The 19,787-nt window shown below is 41.0% G+C and overlaps 4 protein-coding genes across 4 annotated transcripts; 2 read left to right on the forward strand and 2 right to left on the reverse strand.

Annotated features, from left to right (window-relative positions):
• On the reverse strand, positions 1-3,482 carry LOC124301538 (cilia- and flagella-associated protein 47-like). The gene is made up of 11 exons (XM_046756702.1): positions 3,015-3,482; positions 2,740-2,911; positions 2,417-2,643; positions 2,019-2,340; positions 1,700-1,858; positions 1,414-1,627; positions 1,123-1,341; positions 853-1,049; positions 521-743; positions 294-452; positions 1-203 (listed from the first exon to the last, which is right to left on the reverse strand). Exons 1-11 carry the CDS (start codon positions 3,272-3,274, stop codon positions 1-3), a joined length of 2,355 nt encoding a protein of 784 aa, XP_046612658.1. The 5' UTR covers positions 3,275-3,482.
• On the forward strand, positions 2,058-12,388 carry LOC124301542 (tektin-3-like). Its single transcript, XM_046756721.1, has 10 exons — positions 2,058-2,081; positions 10,209-10,232; positions 10,321-10,475; positions 10,573-10,824; positions 10,899-11,131; positions 11,220-11,329; positions 11,411-11,559; positions 11,630-11,852; positions 11,929-12,083; positions 12,178-12,388. Exons 1-10 carry the CDS (start codon positions 2,058-2,060, stop codon positions 12,386-12,388), a joined length of 1,536 nt encoding a protein of 511 aa, XP_046612677.1.
• On the reverse strand, positions 8,017-9,723 carry LOC124301543 (uncharacterized). The gene is made up of 7 exons (XM_046756722.1): positions 9,564-9,723; positions 9,219-9,496; positions 8,979-9,116; positions 8,692-8,917; positions 8,513-8,610; positions 8,186-8,442; positions 8,017-8,107 (listed from the first exon to the last, which is right to left on the reverse strand). The coding sequence occupies exons 1-6, from the start codon at positions 9,642-9,644 to the stop codon at positions 8,304-8,306; spliced, it is 960 nt and encodes a 319-aa protein (XP_046612678.1). The 5' UTR covers positions 9,645-9,723; the 3' UTR covers positions 8,017-8,107; positions 8,186-8,303.
• A 2,057-nt stretch (positions 12,389-14,445) lies between the features above and the next one.
• Positions 14,446-15,995, forward strand: LOC124301544 (uncharacterized). Its single transcript, XM_046756723.1, has 2 exons — positions 14,446-14,870; positions 14,977-15,995. Exons 1-2 carry the CDS (start codon positions 14,495-14,497, stop codon positions 15,498-15,500), a joined length of 900 nt encoding a protein of 299 aa, XP_046612679.1. The 5' UTR covers positions 14,446-14,494; the 3' UTR covers positions 15,501-15,995.
• Positions 15,996-19,787: the final 3,792 nt, after the last annotated feature.

The raw sequence follows: 19,787 nt of genomic DNA on the forward strand, positions 1-19,787 counted from the left end.
TTATTTCTCCCTTTTATTGCGATAATTGCTTGTTTTGAGATCAATTGAAGCTGGTAATGGCGTTTTGCAAAGAAAGTCAATCTTATAAGAACGGTGCTCCATGCCATCCGGAGAAGACAGTCTTATCGATGTCTCGTAGAACTGAGGCGTAGTTTCCGAAATATGAACTAACATATTAATTTCTGTTCCACGAGGTCGTACATCTGTAAAAATACACGAATAGCCGAGATTTAAAGGACATATTTTCAACGAGAAACTGGGAATGTGTAAATAAAATGAAATCGACCAGAAACCTTGTACAGCAAGTTTTTTGGGGACAATGAGGTTTCCATCATCCGTGGTCGTAACATCGTAAACCACAGATGTATTGAATATATGCATGAACTCTTTTGCTGCTGAATCATTGTAATCGCCCATAAGCCAGTGAATTAGTCGTAAACCGATATCGGTATCTGATTTTTGAGGAAATAATTTCAAATGAAATAGCTTGAACGATTGTCTTTTCTTTACGGCAAATTACCTAAATGATGAGACCAGAATAAACATTCTTTTGAATCTAAAGTTTTTTGGAACATTTCGATTATGCATTTCCATAGCTGAACGTTTCTAACGGGTATTGCTACTTCGATATTCAATGGGCAGCTGCTGGATGATTCCTGAGGTAAATTGGTGCACACACATATTTCACGTTCCCATTCAACAGCAACGTAATCTGTTGTTGATTTCTTCGAAGTTGAATTTATCTGTGGCAAAATTAAATATTATCCAGTATTCAAACATTGTTTTTCTATCGTAGCGATTTTTAAAAACTGATATTCAAATCATTAATCGATATAATTTACGAGAACCAACTTGAATAATAAAGTCACCGATTCCAGATTCGAAAACAATCCAGAAAGATCGTTTAGTCGGGGCGATACACGCGACAGTCATTGACAAATGAGCTTGGTATGCATTCTCCTTGGCAATAATAGTTTTCTGATTGAGAAATAAGCGACGAGGTACTTTTCTGTTCCTCAAATCCGCCCACCCACTCAATTTCAGAGATGCTAAATATATTGTTCGTTGTTAAAATGACTTATTAGCAGGCGATTGGAAAATTAACATAACGCAGTATTTAACCGGGGACTGTAGGCTGTTCCTCGGAAAATGAAATATTGTATTCAGCTGCCTCTTTAAAAGGGACGGAAATGTTTAAAGTCTCCTCGCAGACTTTGTAAAGTATTCCTTCGATATCGTAGTTATTTGTGATGCCCAGATAGCTCGTGCATCCCTCTAATTCGAAAACATGATTCTGTGCAAAGTGCGGCGCGACGGAAGAACCGCACAGAATAAGAAAAGCTAGGGAAATAGAATTCCACCGTTATCAAAATATAAAAATTTGCAGTTTTGCTATGAGCAAGAACAATGTACCCCTGATTTCAATAATTTTCCTAGCATGATATCGAATTCTCAATTTTCCAGTGGCATGGTTGTTAATGCTGATTATTGATTTTTGGACTAAGGCGGTAAAGAAATTCATCTCGTTGCCAATGAACTCAACGATGTAACTAACAGGAAAATCCGATGCATTCTGAATTGTTATCTGACGAGTGATGGTTTCCGTTAACGGACAGCAAAACTGTAGCTGTAAAATATATAGACTAAAGTATACAAATTATTCCATATCGGTGTGATGCAGAAATTCTTTGTTCAGTACCTGCTTACTGGGCCGAAGAGTTGGAAGAATGGAATAAAGATGGGTGACAAGCATCACCATTTGTACACAGTTTGGGTTGACAATTTGAGCAGCGGTAATCATAAATCCGATACGAACTCTTCGCCAGGCAGCAGTGAGACAGATGCCATTATGAAATATCTGTATTGGGAAGGTGACAGAATTTTAATGTCAGCTGCGAGGAGCAAATTTTTTAAAAGTCATCTCTTCTACGATGCGCGTGAAACCAAAAAGTAACGCCTTGCAAGAAAAACCTCTTCTGTCTATGTACACTTTTGCAAAGTGAAAAAGAATTACATACTTCTTCCATATTTTGTGGAGCGATGTAGATATTTTTAAAATGGTCTCGAATAAGGTATGGACAGTGAGCTGCGGTAACAGCAATGAGCACCAGGCTATCGGAAAGATCGCTCTCAAAGTTTGATATTGTTCGCGGTTGGAGAACATCCATTCTTTGACGAGGGTTCATGTTGGCTTTGTCATCTTTCATCCATTCCTCGGATCTTTGCTGATTGAAATGATGCTGCAGCCAGTTCAATAGAATGATTTCTTCGACTGTGTATCGAGAGGTGTCCTTCGACTCCCCTGTAAAACTCGTTTTGTTTGTGGGGTATTCGAGTACGCTGGAACACGTTAAGATATGACAGGCCTTCGGCATTTTCGATATTCGATTAAAATGACATCAAGTGCATCATGTACCTCACAGTGTTCGATTCTAAGGTTACGGTGCCTGAATTACTTTGATTCTGAGGACTGACGGTTTTTCCCTCAGAATCCCTCACACTTATTCGCTTTAAGACCAGGATCTTGAAAGTTTGCAAGGCTACGTCAAGCCAGCATTGCATGCTACGAGATTGGAATAATTCTCTCGGAATTTTTTCACGTTGTAATGTATTTGCCATTTCCGACGGTGGTTCAGCTCCAGCCTGAGTGATGTTAAAATTGAAATTTTCAAAGAACCCATAACAATTGGGCAAAATACAAGACAGAGTGTTATGAGTCACTTGAATATTGAAGCTTACCGAATTTCGTTCACTCCAGTTATCGTATAGTAAATAATCATTGAAACTGAGTAGGAACTTGGGATTTACATGGGCTAAAAGCGCACCTTGAACAGCCAAGAAGTCTAAAACGTTCGTGTACAGCTTAAGAACGTAGTTAACTCTTTTCACGGAGTCTTCAGGTATATTAGAACTAACAAGAAAATAAGAATGTATTATCAAAGTGAAAGTGCGGTTTGTCTCCCTCAAAACTAAGCATTATAAATAGTATGAATGCATTATAGGTCATATCTTACACGTCCCCAATGTATTTCAGAACGCATGGTCCGGCGAGTGATATTAACAAATCTATGAATGACTGATTGACCGCATGGGTTGATCGTTTATCCTTAAATCTAGATGTCGTTGTACATACACCGGACAATACCGCAGTAGTACCATCGACGATGCTTGCATAAAAATTGAATTTAAACGGACCAGAATACATCCATTGTTCCGTTGCAGTGAGGGTTCGCTGCATGTGACTGTCGTTATCACTACAACATATGGAATGCATGAAACCGTAGTAATAATCTTAAAAAGTTGGCAAAGGTAATTCCAATTTTTGACAAAATCCATAATTGGGCTGACTTTGCTTTCTTCGGCATCGGAAAGTAAGGGTACAGATCTTTGGACAATTTGACATGCCGATCCGAAAGTGGAAGCAGGGGTCCCAAGAGTTTTGAGCTGAGTGAAGCCAGATCGCTGCTGTCGTCATTCATCAATGCAGGTTTCTCATCCTCGCTTCGGACAGCATTTAATTTTGGTCCATAAACTCGCCACGATTTTTCACTCACAGCATTCATGCTGGGGTGAAGATTGGGATTAAGTTTTGTCGACGGTGTTTCCATCTGAAATTATGTAAGCAGTATACGTCAGTCACAGTACTAGTTCGATTACCAAAAAAGTTGAACCGCTTTTGGACTTTTCGTTTTCAATTTACAAGATACACGCACGTATTTTCGAGGCAACGTTGACTCTTGTTTCGTTAACGACGAGCTTCCATCGCTACGCGACGTTATAGAAGGGACCGAGGTTCTTTCTTGGAGACTGGTTAATCCATCGTGCTTAAGCGTGCCTCGCAAAAAGCCATAAGTTGTTAGAATGCAGTTATCAGCGGTGGCGCAGACATTAACCGAACAAACAACTCTTTCCTCTATAAGAAATTCTATTCTTGTCGTAAAAGCCACTGGAAACTCACTACGGAACTGTACAGAAACGCTCAGATCTTCATTGCTAATGATATAATGAGACAATCATATTTCATATTGGGTAAGATTGAACTATGGCGGACAAGGGGACAGTAATGATGTACCTGTTTTTACCGTCCACAATCTTTCCACCGATAAACTTGACCTGAATACAGTCGACAGCATAAGTTCCAACTACATTTAGGGGTTTCATCACAGCGGGTACAATCTCAAAGCAGTTTTGACACTTTCTGACTTTTAATGTCAACTTTTGCTCGGCTTGAGTACACAGCGGCAAGGGGGCAAAGTACAAATCGGGTTTGTCAGGAAACATGCAGTTCGCTATGTTGCTTCCGTCGATGAGGAGGCTATTGAACATATTGCCTTCTAGCTCGCCCCTGATGAATATAGGAGCTTCAATTTCGAAATTTCCCTGTATCACAGCTTTGAACTCAATTCGGAATATAATCTCCTTATTGGGAGGCAAAGTAGAGACAATTGATAGAGGCGTGATTGTTGGTTCGATACCAGACAGCCATGCGATGGAAAAGGGAGAGTTAGGCTGAGAGAATTCGTCGATGCGAATAAGGAAGGAAACATCGTCATGAGTCTGGTTGAAAACTCGTAATTGTTCCATTACCTGTAACAAAAACTTCAGTCGGCTCGATCCCCAGAATATTGCGACAATTAATGATAATTGGCAATGCTACCTTATTTGTGGTGGTATCGAAATGGAATACATGTTGACTGAATGATAAAACATGTTCCGAAACAGTACAGTCAATGAAAATTGTTGGGATGAGTTGTGGTAGTTCAGTAATCTGTATTCCAGGGTAATGAACATAATACATCTCACGTGTCTTCAGGAACTCAGAGGGTGCGATAGACTTGGGGTTCTCAATCAAAACGGGGCCTAATACTTCGTTCACTACAATCGGTAGGTAAAAAGCATATCTGGCCAGATCAATCGGTGCAAAGTGCAGGTAAAATGACACAGAATCACCAGGTAATAAAGTCAATCCTTCGCCATCTAAAGAATATCACATTCTTTCTCATCTTTTCTATATTTTGAGTATGTAGGTATTAGTGTGATTCGTAAAAATGTCTTTTTTTAATTTCGACCAGTTCACCCCCAAAATTTTTTCAAATTTTCATCTCAACTCTAACACGTGTCCGCAAAAGGGTGGATTTTCCCATTTAATCCCTTCAGAAGCACATTGAATCTACCGAACAGATTTTTACAAAATTTGGTACGGGGGGGTTTGTTGAGTCGGTGATTACGAATGCAAACTCGAAACTAGAAAATTCAAAATAGCGGATCGAACATGGCAGACCAAAATCCCAGAAATCAGTTGATGTTACTATATTGGATATACCATTTTGAATTTTCAAATTTTACGTTCAGATTCGACTCAACGTAACGACTCAAGAACCTCCCCGCATACCAAATCTTATCGAAATCCGTTCGCTAGATTTAATGTGCCCTTGAAAGAGTTGAATGAGAAAATTCACTCCCTTTGGGGCACGCGTTGGAATTGAGATAAAAGAAACTGAAAAAATGAGGGAATTATGTTTCAATTATTTTGAACTGATTTGGGGGAGGGGGTGAGAAATTCAAAAATGACCTTTTTAAGGACCACCGTAGTAAGTGGGTGTGCTTCTTGTTTAATACCTATACAAGGATCTCTTCTACACGGAGAAAGCGAAACAGAATATTCAGGGTATTCGTCCAAGAGGAACTGTACTTTGGCGAGAGTTTTTCCGTAGTTACGAGCGGTGAGTAAGTGACTAGCAAACGCGTCTGCACTAATTCGATTCATGTAAATTTTCTCTGGGGAAAGTTTCAGCATCGGATATGAGACTTCACCGAGTAATTTTAGCTCCAGTTTTATGTACGTTTGTACGAGAACGTCAATCGTAATTGAGAATTTAAAGCATGCGTCGAATCTCAATCTGATCTTCACGAAGAAACGGTGAGATCAACGGATTAATTCGAATCTCTAATGTCTATAATATACGCGAGTACTTTTTTTTATTGATAATTATATCTATTCACTAACTTCCAGGACAACAATGCCGCGTGGCGAAATAACCCCGTGTTGTGGGTAAACTTCACAGCCATAAATTAATGCCGACGGGTTGATTTGAAATACGACCTGGCTGAACTCAGCATTATGGAGAACTGCAACGGCGGTAGTGGTTACATTTAACGGTATTGGGTCCAAGTTGAGGGTATCATTTATGAATGCAACATCTGGTTTCTTCAGTATGGCATTCAATTTGAGATTGATCCAGGTACCAGACTCGCTGGTCAACACAGCTTCCGTATTATTGGATTTCGAAGAGATCAACTCGTAAGACACTTCGGCAAACAATGTATGATTACCTCGCACTTCTCCAGTCAATGGATATATCGTAAATCCAGTGTTCGAATGTATGTCCCAGCTGTAAGCAATACATTCCAGAATTTAACCAGCATGGTATTTCAGATCTTGGTTGAGTTAGAAAATTTGAACGGCAAGTCTACCTGAAACTTGTTGTTGCATCCAACTTGTTTCTTATTTCAACATATGAAACGATCGGTTGGTAGGCCTCTTGTGGCAAATATTGGTGGCCGAAAGTTATATCGCGTAAATTAAGGCTCAAAAACTTGACGATAACATTGGCGGTAACAGTCATTGCGAACGAATGATTATCGTTGATGACGTAATTAATATACGTGTTGAACTTCCCGATTCTTTGCGCTCGGTATTCAACTATCTTAGTAACCTGCCCACCAGCATGAAGAATTATCAATGAACCGTTTGGAAAACTAATCGCCTTTGATACCAAGCTGACTAGGCGTAGCATTACTGGAAAGTCGTTCAAGTTCTCTATGCGTAAAGTTCGATAGTTTGTACTTTTAGGAGCTACCTGCGTTATCAAGGTTGCATTGATTGGATGAATCCGGAATCCGTTACTTCAAGTGTTAAAAGTAAAATCCAGACTAACCAATCCATAACCGAGGACAGTCGGAGCAATCTTAACATTGTAAATCTGCAACGGCGAGAGTGGGACAAGCATTTCGTCTCTAGCCTTATTAACCTTGTGCAGCTTTGCCTGGTTCAACATTTTCAGAGCTACAGACTGCTCACTTATTTTCGGCAATTTAGCCATAAGCAAATTTTTACAATCTTTTAGACCATTCGAGCCTGCCGTCGAACGTTTCGAATCTGTTTTCTCTTTTCCGATTCTCTTCGACTGTATATAATTAGTCCAATAACGCCGGTGATAGGACTTCAATGCAGCCTCTGCTGGAGTTAATGCGTACTTATTGTCCAACTCAGGAGGAAGATCATTCTTCATATACAATTCAAGTTGGCGGTGATATTCCACTTTGTATTCAAACGGACCTTGATTCAAAAATGCTCCGTCGCCAATAATTTCACATGACGTGGGACCTGCATGGAAATTGAACGAAATTGCATGATTTTTTGGAATATGCTCTGTGCATAAAATAGACTTGTTCATGAAAAAATCAGATCATTGTAGAGTTTTACAATAAACACAGAGAAATGTCCCCGGTATAACTGACAACATCATGTTCGGACGAACCTTGACAAAGTTTTTTCTTTACATCTTTCGTTGGCGGAATAATTGAATTATACCAAGCTAGTATCGAGCAGGATTTTCCAGCGATATAGGAATACTTTAACTTGGTCAGATCGCAGGATTCTACAGCTATTTCAAAGATGAGCCTGAACGGAACTTTGGCTGCAATGTGAAATCGAAAAATTAGGCGAAACGATGATGCGTTGCTCTTAGTTAGAAAGATATCGTCAGAATAGAAATAAGAATACCACCATAATTTCCAGTAAAAGTGATCAAAACTTGCAAGCTTTTTTGCGGCCCTATGCGCTCTGTCCGAGGTTGACAGCGAACAGCAGAGTTTGTCGCAAACTTATACACTACAGGTTTCCAACTAGATGGATTTATTATCGTAAGCTCTCGATGTACGACTGCTCCTGATGTTACATCTCCAAAGTGCAATTCGTTAGGTACAAAATCCAAGCGAGCTTCTTCCGCTGCTCCATAGAGACACAGGCGGACGGTTTCGTATCCGGATGGCTCTAGAGGTTCGTTATCCGATACTGCCAAAGATTCCGCGGACCTCGGTTCCACTAGACAGAAAATAAATTTATCCCGCATGAAGCAGGTTTTATGCCGTATTCGGTTAATCGTAATATCAGGTCGCTTACGTAACTGCACCTTCTCACGAGGTTCCTCCACTCGGTCGTCCAAGCTAATTTCTTCTCCTGTATGAATTTCACGAGAGACACTTTGTAAGTTTTTTTCTTCAAATTTTACACGATATAACTATAGAATAGGCATACTTATAATGTCTTTTACTTCGGTACAGTGAATTCTGAATATTCGTACGAAGATCATGAAGTCTCGGCTCTCGTCTTTTCGAAATTCGCCAACATTTTTCAGAACCTTGTTTGTCGGCGAGAATCTATACGGATGGTCAGGGAATAAAATTCATCAATCGTATGTAACTGAATAAAGATTGGAGGTACCCTTACGTGATGTTGAAAATACGCCCTTCAAATGGATCCATTCTACCCTCAAGTGGATGTATCTTGAAAACTTCGAACTCTGGATGTTTCTTCAAATTGATATTCTGCAGAATGGATTTATAGTAGTTACATTCTACTAACTATGATACGATTGAGCAGCAAAAGTTATTCAGGTGTATACCCACGTTAATAGGTATCAAATCATTTTCTATTTCTCCAAGGACAACGAAATTCGATACTTGGGCCGAATGGTTCCTCAAGATCAGCGTATCGTGTCGCACGGTATTGGTAAATGTTGGTGAAAAGTCTATCAGAGTAAAGTCGCCGGTTGTGTTTGGATGGTAAACTACCAAACGTGGAATAATTATATTCACCCGTACCGGCACCTGTATATTTGGTGTCGACTTGATCCTGCAGAGGAAAACAGTTGACTCAAAGCCGTTATAGCTTCAATTTCATAATATATACTCACCAGAACTCTCCGTAAAAAGATCCTTCCTCTACACCGATTAGCTCGACGCGAAGAGCCATTTTTGACCGTGTTCGCACTACACCTTTCAACGGTCTAACCGAGAGCTCCATTTCATTGGGTCCCAAATCAACTGCAAACCTGTCAAGACAGACAAATTGATTTTCGTGAACTACAACCGACGGAGAGTTTAGCACGAGACGATGAAACGTTGTCCTCGAACACACCGTCAACTTATAATACCTCGTACTTTTTCCACCGTCATTTTTTAGAGTCAATATCTTGATCCCCGATGTGGAACCGATGTCCACGATACCAAAGTCCAAGGAAATTGGCTCGATGGACAAGTTTTCTTTCGCCAAGGTGCAGATAACGTGGTAATCGATGTAAGTCCAATTGATGTAAATGGGAATCATGGCATGCAAGACTGAGTTCCTTTTGTATGAATAATGAACCCACCGCAATATTCTTAATCCAGGGCTCAGAAAGACACCGCCTTGGAGCGTCTTGATTTGGAATGCCTATGCAAGTGGGAAAAGGTAATTGCAGTTTAACCAAACTTGCGCTCTTCTGTGTAATGTCACTTACTATTGAATTCGGCGAACAGATGCGAACATGGGCGGAATGTTTGCCTGTGTTTTGTATGACTATCAGTTGGCGAAAGGTCATCCCCTCGCAGGCATCTTTGAATTCTATATAACTCGGCGATATCCGCACGAAGTCGTGTTCTATTGAGTTGGAATGTACATCTGTAGACCTATCCGCACTTCCGATAACGCTCCTAGTCAATGCTCTGCTCCTCGAGCTTTTCACGGTGCTCGAAACTTTTTCGGCAACTGTGATCTATGGAAGAAAAGGAAATCATCGCGTCTGTTTGTCATACATTTGCATTCGAGACTGACGTTAATATCGTCGCCTTCATCGTTTGTCTGCATGTCGGATGGGAGATTGTGCTGAAATAACTGAAAAGGACCGGTTGACACTTCTGGTAATGAAGTTCACAGAAAAGTGAAATGAATCTATGAAATTGAGCGAAAAGACTGTCAGAGAATAAATGAAAGTTGGAATTTTTTCTTCCATCATCGTAATCTCCGACACATGCCAATGTTAAATACGTGAAGTATACAAGACGATCAGGCTGGAACGGAAAAGGAGTGACAAATTACAAGTTATTCTTTTAGAAGTAAAATAAAACTCAACGCAATGGCAACTGTTAAGGAAGAACCAAAAAAGGAACAGGAAACGGTGATGTACACGGTACATAAAACTATGCTTCTATTCGAATTGAAATTAGTTTATAACCGGAGAATAGCAACCAACGTATTTTTCACCTTCTTCCGAACAGCAACTCCAACCATGGAGTTCAGTCAGAGCACTGCCCTGTATGGAGCAAATATCTGGGCCTCCGATTCCTGTTCGAACCGGAGAATATTACAGAACCCCAAGGCCACATCCGTGGCGACCAACTTTAGGCTACGAAAATATCGAAGTGATGCCTTTGTTAGTAAAATCTCTGAGGCCCGCAGCATAGGCATCAACATAATTTCCGTAGGTGATCCAAATTGCGCACTGAGTAATTCCAAGTTGTTGCGATCAGACCTAGTCAACCACTGACGAATCAAATGGTCGACCCGTGTTACACCCCGAATGGAATGGCAACCGAACCTCTTCGCTTTCCAAACTTGGTCACAGGGTTTGAAAGGAACCCTGCGCATGCTGCACGTGCGGCGCTTTACACTAGATACACACCTTACGAATGGGTTCAAAATCAAATCAGGTTTTACAACGAGGCTGATTCCAATAAGAATTTCTCCGAAAAACTTCGAGCCGACACTGTCCAGCTCATGAGGTAAGTATAGATCAAGTACGGTCATGGAAATATGAAAGGTAATCCGTTCATGGGATTATGCGATTTTGTGTCAGGCTGGCTGATGAGAAGGTCCAAGGTGGACAAAGAGACACGGGTCGGAAGATTGGGGAAAGGATAACTGACGTAACATTCTGGAGGAACGAACTTGCTTTGGAGATTCAGCGATTGATTATGGAAAACGATAGGATGCAAGAGTGTCGCAGGGTATTGCAGAAGGCTATTCAAGACTTGGACGGTCAGCTACATATCGCCCAAGAGTGCCTCTATCACAGAGAGTCGAGAAAAGGTGAGCACTAAGTATGGGTAATTCCGTTGTAAAAAAAAAAATATATGGCGTATCCTCGCGATCAACACGTCCTATTACACGTTCGCAGGGACAGAGTTGGTTCACGATGAAACTGAACAAGCGTTATTGAAGGAGATCGAGACGGTGAGAAATGGTCAAAAAAAGCTCGAACAATTCACGGACAAATGCATTGACCAGGTATGGCCTTGACAAGAATTTGAAACAAGGATAAGAGAATTCAAAAACTTGAATCTCCGATCCGATTTTTTCTTCACGCAGTTAAGAAACGGCCGAGCGTCGCAGAATCAGCTAGAAGTGGACATAAAGAACAAGGAAGGGGCTCTTGGAATAGACACCATGTGTCATCAGCTGAATAACTTCAGCCGAGGCCTGCAGTATTATGGTGGGATTGAAAAATATGACCCATGGTAAGGACTCGAAAATGCCACGCACCTTCATTGGAAAAAGCAGCGCACAACCGCAATTACGATTTTGCAGTATCACCGAGGCTGAGTCTTGGGCCGAGGCTTCGAACAGTACGGTGAAAAGATCGCAGGCTGAACGGTCCAGGTCCTGTAAACTCCGAAGTGAAATTGAAATCACCATAAACGCGGTGGCGCAGGAAATGTGGGATGCGTGGAGCAACACGAATAACGCGTTGGCGCGTAGATCGGCCGAAATGCTGGAGGCGAAGAGCAAGCTGCAAATACATTTGCACAAGGTATTAAACACGTTCGTAGATACCAATTAATTGTCACGATAAGGATGCTTACGTTTTCTCGCTTTATACGTTGTAGATTCAGAGGGAGATATTTGAAATAGAAAAAAACCTCGAGCTCATGGGTAAAGCGATAGCCGACAAAAGTTCGGCTCTAAAGGTGGCCCACACTCGCCTCGAGGCAAGAACACATCGGCCCGAGCTTGAACTTTGCCGTGATTACGCCCAGCTCTGGTTGGTGAACGATCGATAAATGATCACTACCTTTATTCAATTACAGTGGTTGTTGATTTTCATAATTCACGATCATCCGATAAACACGTTCCAGTATGATCAGCGAGGTGGAGGCGATTAATGGAATGATTGGCGGTATGCACATGAAGATGCAGCAAAGCGAAGCCCAGCACCAACAACTCCTGAGGACGAGGGCCAATTTGGAGTCCGACCTGAAGGCTAAAGTGGACGCCTTGTTCGTGGACAGAGAAAAATGCATGGGAATGCGACGGAGCTATCCGATATCTGCGACGGTCAAGTACTAGGCCACTTTGCACTTATTCGGTGATTATTCTTTTCCCACTTATTGCCACCACTTAAAAGTTTCTGCGTTTCCCCGATTTTAGTCGGCACTCAAGTCATGTGAATTAAATATTAGTATACGTGGTACGTTAATGCGTTCGAGCTCAACTTTTCATTTCATTATTCGAATTTGCTAACAAAACCCAAGGAAAATTTCTGATTTACTTTTTCGTAATCGGGGACGGGGCTTTCTATTTTTACTATTTTGATCGCACTCAAGAACGAAACGTGAACAACAAACGCAAATTACACTTTTCAGATGTTTAAATTATCATCTCGAACACCATGTGTTTTGTTATAATTTTTCACCTTATGCAATGAAAAAAAAAATAACAAACCTCTTTTGCTCCGAGTCAATTACGCCCGCATGTTCAAGGCCCAAAGATCTGCTGCTGCGATTGGCATTTGAAATGACCACAGATCAAAGAATGCCGACATGTACACCGAAGAGTCCGAAGTGGACGTAATAGCGTGTTTACGCCTTCGTTTTATAGATATTTTACATTGTACACGTGTTTTGTATTTGTGTTTCATTGTACGGGAGTTTATAACGGATGGAAGAAAAATACATTTTTACATGGGAATTGCTGCGGATGCTGAATCTTAAGTTTCCATTACCATTCGTTTGTGTAGTATTTTACAATCAGTAATCACGGTGTAAGGACCGAGTACGAATCAAAGTTTGCCCATGGCTGGTGGCTTTTACCATCCATTACTATACTCACATGCGCTGTCTTATCCCTGAAAACAAATAGTTTCGTAGCCGATGTTGACACTAAGTTCCTTGAATAATTGATCCACGCATAATGATGAAAGTTTCGAGGATTTGTTGGTATATATAAAAATTCGGAGGATGGATTATTGTTCGCACAGTTTACTTGGCAAAATTGAATTCCCGAGTCTAAGAAACGACACGGAGTTCTTTTCGCGATGAAATTAAAAGGAGGATCAGTCTGTCTCTGTACAATAATGTTGGAGATTTTCAGTTTCCTTCGTGTTGTCGTAGCTATCGACGTAAATGGTAGCGTAAAAAAAATTGCGACGGACAGTGATGAGAGAGCAGCTTCAAAATGGATCGGGAAACGTGAATCGCAATGTGGCCTGGACATGGCGACAATGTTAAACCAAATAGTGGAGGTTTACACGCAAAGCGGAGAAGTTTTGTCTATTGTTGCCAAAAATGAAACGGGCAATAACTGTTCCGACGGTATCATTAAATACTTCATGAAGTCGGGGACCAGAAATGTGATCACCATAATCCCTGGTGCACGTCATCTCGATATGCGACACGCAATCTTTCAAAAACCAAACGGTTATATTTTGCTCGGCATCGACTTACCCGAGGTTTTAGAGACTTTAATCGGATTCGGAGAGGTAGGAAGTACTTGGAACCCTCGAGGATTGTGGATCGGTATTGCCGAAAGTAAAGAGGACGCTGCGCGGTTAATGAAACGTTTGTGGGAGAACTTTGTCTACAAGGTGATCGTCTTGGTTATTCGTGGCAATGCCTCGGGTATGAAATTTCACCAAACTGTTCATAGCCAAATACATAGATACATGGTAATTGACTAAGTGAAAAAAAAAATCATTCCGTTCCAGACGCGACCGAAGCTTACACTTGGCGACCTTATCATCCATACACTTACTGCGGACCTCCAATATCAAGAAATCTTGTACGGCTCGGATCCTTCACGAAAGCATTAAAGTTTGAAAAAGAAACCGATCTGCAGCCTGGAATGATCCCTGAAAAGTTAGCCAACTGTTCGATAAACGTAACCTTTATTCCATGGGAACCCTACGTTTACCCACAAGAGGAATACGAGAAAGATAAAAATGCGGGCATCGAAACGAGATTGATTCGAATGGTTTACGATAAAATTGGTTTGAAAATAAAGAGCTATTATCTTGCCGTGGCATTGGATACAATGGACAGCGAGGCCTTCGTTGGTTGCCAGATACCTTCGAGTTCGCGTCTCAGAAGGTGGGACATCTCACAACCATACTTCGAGGTACTGTAATAATGTCATTCTAGCAGACTTGATCCTAGCTGAGGCTCGTCAAATTCTCTAATGTCGAGCCGATTGATGCAGGATTCATCAACGTGGATTCTCCCTCGCCGGGGCAAGAGTTACGGATTGGAAGGCATGATCAGTAGATTCTCGCCTGCTCTGTGGGGAAGCACAGGAGTAGCCATGCTCGTAGTTGCGGTCACGTTGATGGCAGCCGGAAACCGACACTGGGCTCTGAATGTCTGGGGCAGCGTTTGGGAGCAGTCGGCTGACCGCTTGCCCCGGAATACCCGTGTCATCTGGATCTTGTGGTTACTTCTGTGTCTTCATTTGGCCGCCGCTTACAGAACTGCACTCGTCAGTCTTTTGACAAATCCCCTGATACACCAGATAAACAGTGTAGAGGAACTCGTTGATGATGCAGGCCTGAAACTCGGTAAATGGAAAAATAGGGAATAACTTTTATAGCAGAGAAACTGTTGAACGTATTCTTGAGACACGTACAAATATTAGTCCCGCATTATTCAAAATATGTATTGCAGGCATGCGGATTGAGGTGGAAAAATACTTGGACAAAAATGATGAAACACAAAGGAAGATCTTGGCACGGTACATCCCTTGCAAAAGTATCAAAAAATGCTTTATGGAAGTCCCGGAAGGCAGAGCAGTATGGATCAACACAATGTACGCAAATTATTTGAACACAATGGAAAATGTGACGGTATCAATGCTCGAGAATATTCGTCACCTAACAACTCATAACACATACAAAGTTGCGATGATTTATGCAAAGGGTCACGCGGTCTCACCAATCTTTGACAAATACGTGCTGATGTTATTACAAGCTGGTTTTGCTGAACATTTGGTCAGAGAAACGGAATTCTTGCAGAAGATCACTAATGCACGCAAACGTAATTTCGCGGACAAGAAACCATTATCATTTGCAAATGTTAGAGAAGGGTTTTATCTGCTTGCCGTGGGTTTAACGGTGGCCGGATTGTCATTCTTCTACGAGACGTTCCAATATTTTTCAAAGAAAGCAATTCCGAATCAGATTGGTAAATAAACGATAAGAATCTCCTGAGAATGACTTGGAAACTTTTTCTTCGAGGCAAATAGTGTGGCACTTTTCAATTTCCCTTTATTGCATACTTCGTAAATACATGTGAATTCGAATGATAAGACTAGAGTACTGTCAATCAGAATTCAATCAGAACACAATTCTCCACATTTTTTTAAATTTAAGGCTGACTTTTTTAATGTTGGTGAATTTCTCTCTCTCACTCTCTCTCTCTCTGCGATAGGATTGATTCATAAAGTAGTAATAAATATGTTGTAAATTTCTTTTTTGCGAGATTATTATGAAACTAATCCAGATTTTGCACACACGCATATCATGACAGTGTGTCTGGCTGTGCAACAATATATCACTAATAAATGTTCTATCTGAAACACTTTAATTCTGCGAAAACTTGCTTATATCTAACGAAAAAACTAAATTGAACTCAATCGTAGATCTATCAAGTCGACTCACGATATTCTAATGAAACAGTCCGTTAACTGATATGAAAGGCTATGATGCTTTGAATAAATCATTGACATGTTTTATGCGAAACTTATAAGAATCGCCCACTTAAATAACAAAAGCTTCGAGAATAAAAACTGTTCGAACAGTTTACCGTAAGTGATTGTACCGGCAGTGATCTTGAACACCGTTGGTTTCACAATCGACCAATATACATCATGGTTTCACCGAGATTAAGATTACTCTCTTTAGTGACGGTTGTTAATACGCTTATTTCTTTCTCTAATATCGTGTCAACCATCGAGGGAAACACCGTCACTAAATATGGAAAATTTTCGAAGAATTATGCCGGAAATTTGACACCTGTAGATGTAATAAAATATGTACCCCATTTTGGTCCAGACTTTGCGACAATCGTGCACCAAATAGCAGAGATTTACATGACAGAGAAAATTTTATGTATTATCGCCGGAAATTCGACGGAGAATTACAATCTCGACTATTTTCTGAAAGAAATTTCCACGCTGGAAACCACGAACGTGATCGTCATGATCGCAGGTGGGCGAAAGTTCGACAAGCGGGATATTTTCCAAAAACCAAACGGTTACATTATACTCGGCGTAGACTTGTCCGAAGTTTTAGGGACTTTAATCGAATTCGGAGAGGTAGGAAGTACTTGGAACCCTCGAGGATTGTGGATCGGTGTAGCCGAAAGTAAAGAGGACGCTGCGCAGTTAATGAAAAATTTGTGGGAGAAATTTGTCTACAAGGTGATCGTCTTGGTTATTGGTGGCAATACCTCGGGTATGAAATTTCACCAAATTGTTCACAGCCAAATACAGAGATATATGCTAATTAACAAAGTGAAAAAAATACGTTCCGTTCCAGACGCGATCGAAGCTTACACTTGGCGACCTTATTATCCATACACTTATTGCGGACCTCCGATATCGAGAAATCTTGTACGGCTTGGAACGTTCACGGAAACTTTAAAGTTTGAAAAAGAAACCGCTCTGCAGCCTGGAATGATCCCTGAAAAGTTTGGTGACTGCGTGATCAACGTTAGCTTTATTCCATGGGAACCCTACGTTTACCCGCAAGAGAAATACGAGAAAAAACAGCGTGTGGGGATAGAAACGAAATTGATTCAAATGGTTTACGATAAAATTGGTTTGAATTTAACAAGCCATTATCGCCCCCCGCGATTAAATTCAATGGATGGCGAGGCCAGCGCTGGTAGCCATATGCCTAGGAGCGCGATTCTCGGAAGATGGGACGTCTCGCAACCATACTTTGAGGTAATGTAATAATATCATTCCCGTAGACTTACCCTTAGCAAAGGCTCGACAGGTTCCGTAATGTCCAGCCGATTGGTGCAGGGTATATCAACGTGGATTGTCCCTCGCCGGGGCAAGAGTCACGGATTGGAAGGCATGATCAGTAGATTCTCGCCTGCTCTGTGGGGAAGCACAGGAGTAGCCATGCTCGTAGTTGCGGTCACGTTGATGGCAACCGGAAACCGACACTGGGCTTTGATCGTTTGGGGCAGCTTTTGGGAACAGTCGGCTGACCGTTTGCCTCGAAATACCCGGACGATCTGGATCTGGTGGTTACTTCTCTGTCTTCATTTGGCCGCCGCTTACAGAACTGCGCTCGTCAGTCTTTTGACTCATCCCCTGATACACCAGATAAGCAGTGTAGAGGAACTCGTTGATGATGCAGACCTGAAACTCGGTAAACCGAAAAACAGGGAATAACTTTCGTGGCGGAAAAACTGTTGACAATATTTTCCAGTCATGTGCGATTATTACAATAGTATTCCGTATTATTTTCAATATATATTTCAGGCTTCCTAACTGACACGGAAGAATACTTGGACAAAAAGGATGAAATAGTAGAGAAGATCTTGGCACGGTACATCCCTTGCGAAACGATCGAAAAATGCTATATGAAAATCCCGGAAGGCAGAGCAGTATTGACCGATAAAATGCACGCAAATTATTTGAACACAATGGAAAATGTTACACTATCAATGATCGAGAATATTCATTACATACCAGGTCGTTTCACGTACAAAGTCTCGATGATTTATGCAAAGGGTCACGCGGTCTCACCAATCTTTGACAAATACGTGCTGATGTTATTACAAGCTGGTTTTGCTGAACATTTGGTTAAAGAAACGGAATTCTTGCAGAAGATAATAATTAATGCGCGCAAACGTGATTTTACGGAAAAGAAACCGTTATCATTTTCCGATGTCAGAGAAGGGTTTTATCTGCTTGCCGTGGGTTTAACGATAGCCGGATTATCATTTTTGTACGAGATGTTCCACTATTTTTCAAAGAAAATAATTCCGAATAAGATTGATAAATAAGCGATCAGAATCTCCCGAGAGTGTCCTGAAAACTTTTTCTTCGTGGCAAACAATGTAGCACATTTCAATTTCCCTTATTTGCACATACTTAGCAGATACGTGTGTATTCGAATAATAAATCCTCAGCATGATAATACGTGTGTAAATGGTTGCAACAGATTCGATCTTCACACAGCGACAAAGATAAAAAAAAAAAAAAAACGGAAGCTTGTAACGAAAATATAACCGCAATACCATATGAAATCGTCGGATAAAACTGCTTAGATCATTCCCGATAGCATGTATAGATTTTACGATGCCATATGTCCAAGCTATTATTTCAATATCTGAATACATACATTTTCGATTATGCGCAGCTGTAACGTCCATTAGCGACTACATGCCATATCAAACACGTAACTGTCGCACAATAAAATGCATCAAATTATAGGTATAGAGCGCGATGATCCATGTATTTTAGCTTGTTGCTCACAATGGATCGATTTAGGGGATTAATAGTCAGTTAACTGACACGAAAACGATAGTTATTTGGGGAACTGATCGGTATGTAAATGACGGATGGGGTTGTGAAAAGCTTTCAGGACGAAATATTCCTCGCTCAGTTTACACTGCAAATTGTATTTGGAATCCAGAGCGAGTAACGAGATGTCGCAATGACTACAGTACCGAGAACGGAAACGCTTCGTATGGCAACAATTATCAAGATTATTGCCATTGCTCAAGCATTCTTTAGTACTGGGAAAAGTAATGATACCAGATATGCGGAGTTTGTAATAAACCATGGGATAGATTCCGAGTTTGGGGAGACTATTCAAGGATTATCTAGACTTGGTTCAGATTTGGCAATAATAGTGGATCAACTGGTAGAGATTTACATCCCAGAGGAGAAAATGCTGTGCATCATCACCGACGATTCGGTGAATAATTATCACCTTATACAAATTCTAAAGGAAGTCTTTAACTTGGAAACGAGGAACATCGTCACGCTGATTCTAGGCGCGCGAAATTTTGATAGGCTGCACGTGTTTCAAAAACCAATGGTCTACGTTTTACTGGATATCGATTTGTCCAAGTTTATCGAACCTTTGGTCAGTTTTGGGGAAGCGGGAGGCATGTGGAACCCCAGAGGATTGTACATCAGTATTGCTGGAACCAAAGCGGAGGCTGTCAGTGTGATGAAGAAATTGTGGGAGAAGTTTGTGTACAAAGTCGTCATATTGGTCGTTTCTAACGACCCAACAGGTACGAAATGTCTTAGAAAATATCTATCACCAATTGTAAATGCAATCTAAATAAAGTTTTTGCCCTACCTCCGGCAACAACTCGACTACTTTGTAGTTTTTGACAGGAGGTAGCACAGAAAAGAAAACTTGTGGCATTTGTGCATAAAATAATTGTTGTATAACACTGGCAAAACAAAATTTTAGCCACAACTGAAGTTTACACTTGGCGGC

The sequence above is a fragment of the Neodiprion virginianus genome, chromosome 3 (genome assembly GCF_021901495.1).
Source record: "Neodiprion virginianus isolate iyNeoVirg1 chromosome 3, iyNeoVirg1.1, whole genome shotgun sequence".
NCBI lineage: Eukaryota > Metazoa > Arthropoda > Insecta > Hymenoptera > Diprionidae > Neodiprion > Neodiprion virginianus.

Coding starts and splice junctions, on each gene's coding strand:
- LOC124301543 (XM_046756722.1), bottom strand. CDS start 9,644: ATGACCTTTCGCCAACTGATAGTCATACAAAACACAGGCAAACATTCC. Junction 9,497..9,563: donor TCTGTTCGCCGAATTCAATA/GTAAGTGACATT, acceptor CCACTTGCATAG/GCATTCCAAATCAAGACGCT. Junction 8,611..8,691: donor ATGATTTGATACCTATTAAC/GTGGGTATACAC, acceptor TCCATTCTGCAG/AATATCAATTTGAAGAAACA.
- LOC124301544 (XM_046756723.1), top strand. CDS start 14,495: ATGTCGAGCCGATTGATGCAGGATTCATCAACGTGGATTCTCCCTCGC. Junction 14,871..14,976: donor TGATGCAGGCCTGAAACTCG/GTAAATGGAAAA, acceptor TATGTATTGCAG/GCATGCGGATTGAGGTGGAA.
- LOC124301538 (XM_046756702.1), bottom strand. CDS start 3,274: ATGCATTCCATATGTTGTAGTGATAACGACAGTCACATGCAGCGAACC. Junction 2,912..3,014: donor CTGAAATACATTGGGGACGT/GTAAGATATGAC, acceptor TTTTCTTGTTAG/TTCTAATATACCTGAAGACT. Junction 1,628..1,699: donor CTCTTCGGCCCAGTAAGCAG/GTACTGAACAAA, acceptor TATATTTTACAG/CTACAGTTTTGCTGTCCGTT.
- LOC124301542 (XM_046756721.1), top strand. CDS start 2,058: ATGGTCTCGAATAAGGTATGGACA. Junction 2,082..10,208: donor TCTCGAATAAGGTATGGACA/GTGAGCTGCGGT, acceptor GAACCAAAAAAG/GAACAGGAAACGGTGATGTA. Junction 11,853..11,928: donor TGCAAATACATTTGCACAAG/GTATTAAACACG, acceptor TATACGTTGTAG/ATTCAGAGGGAGATATTTGA.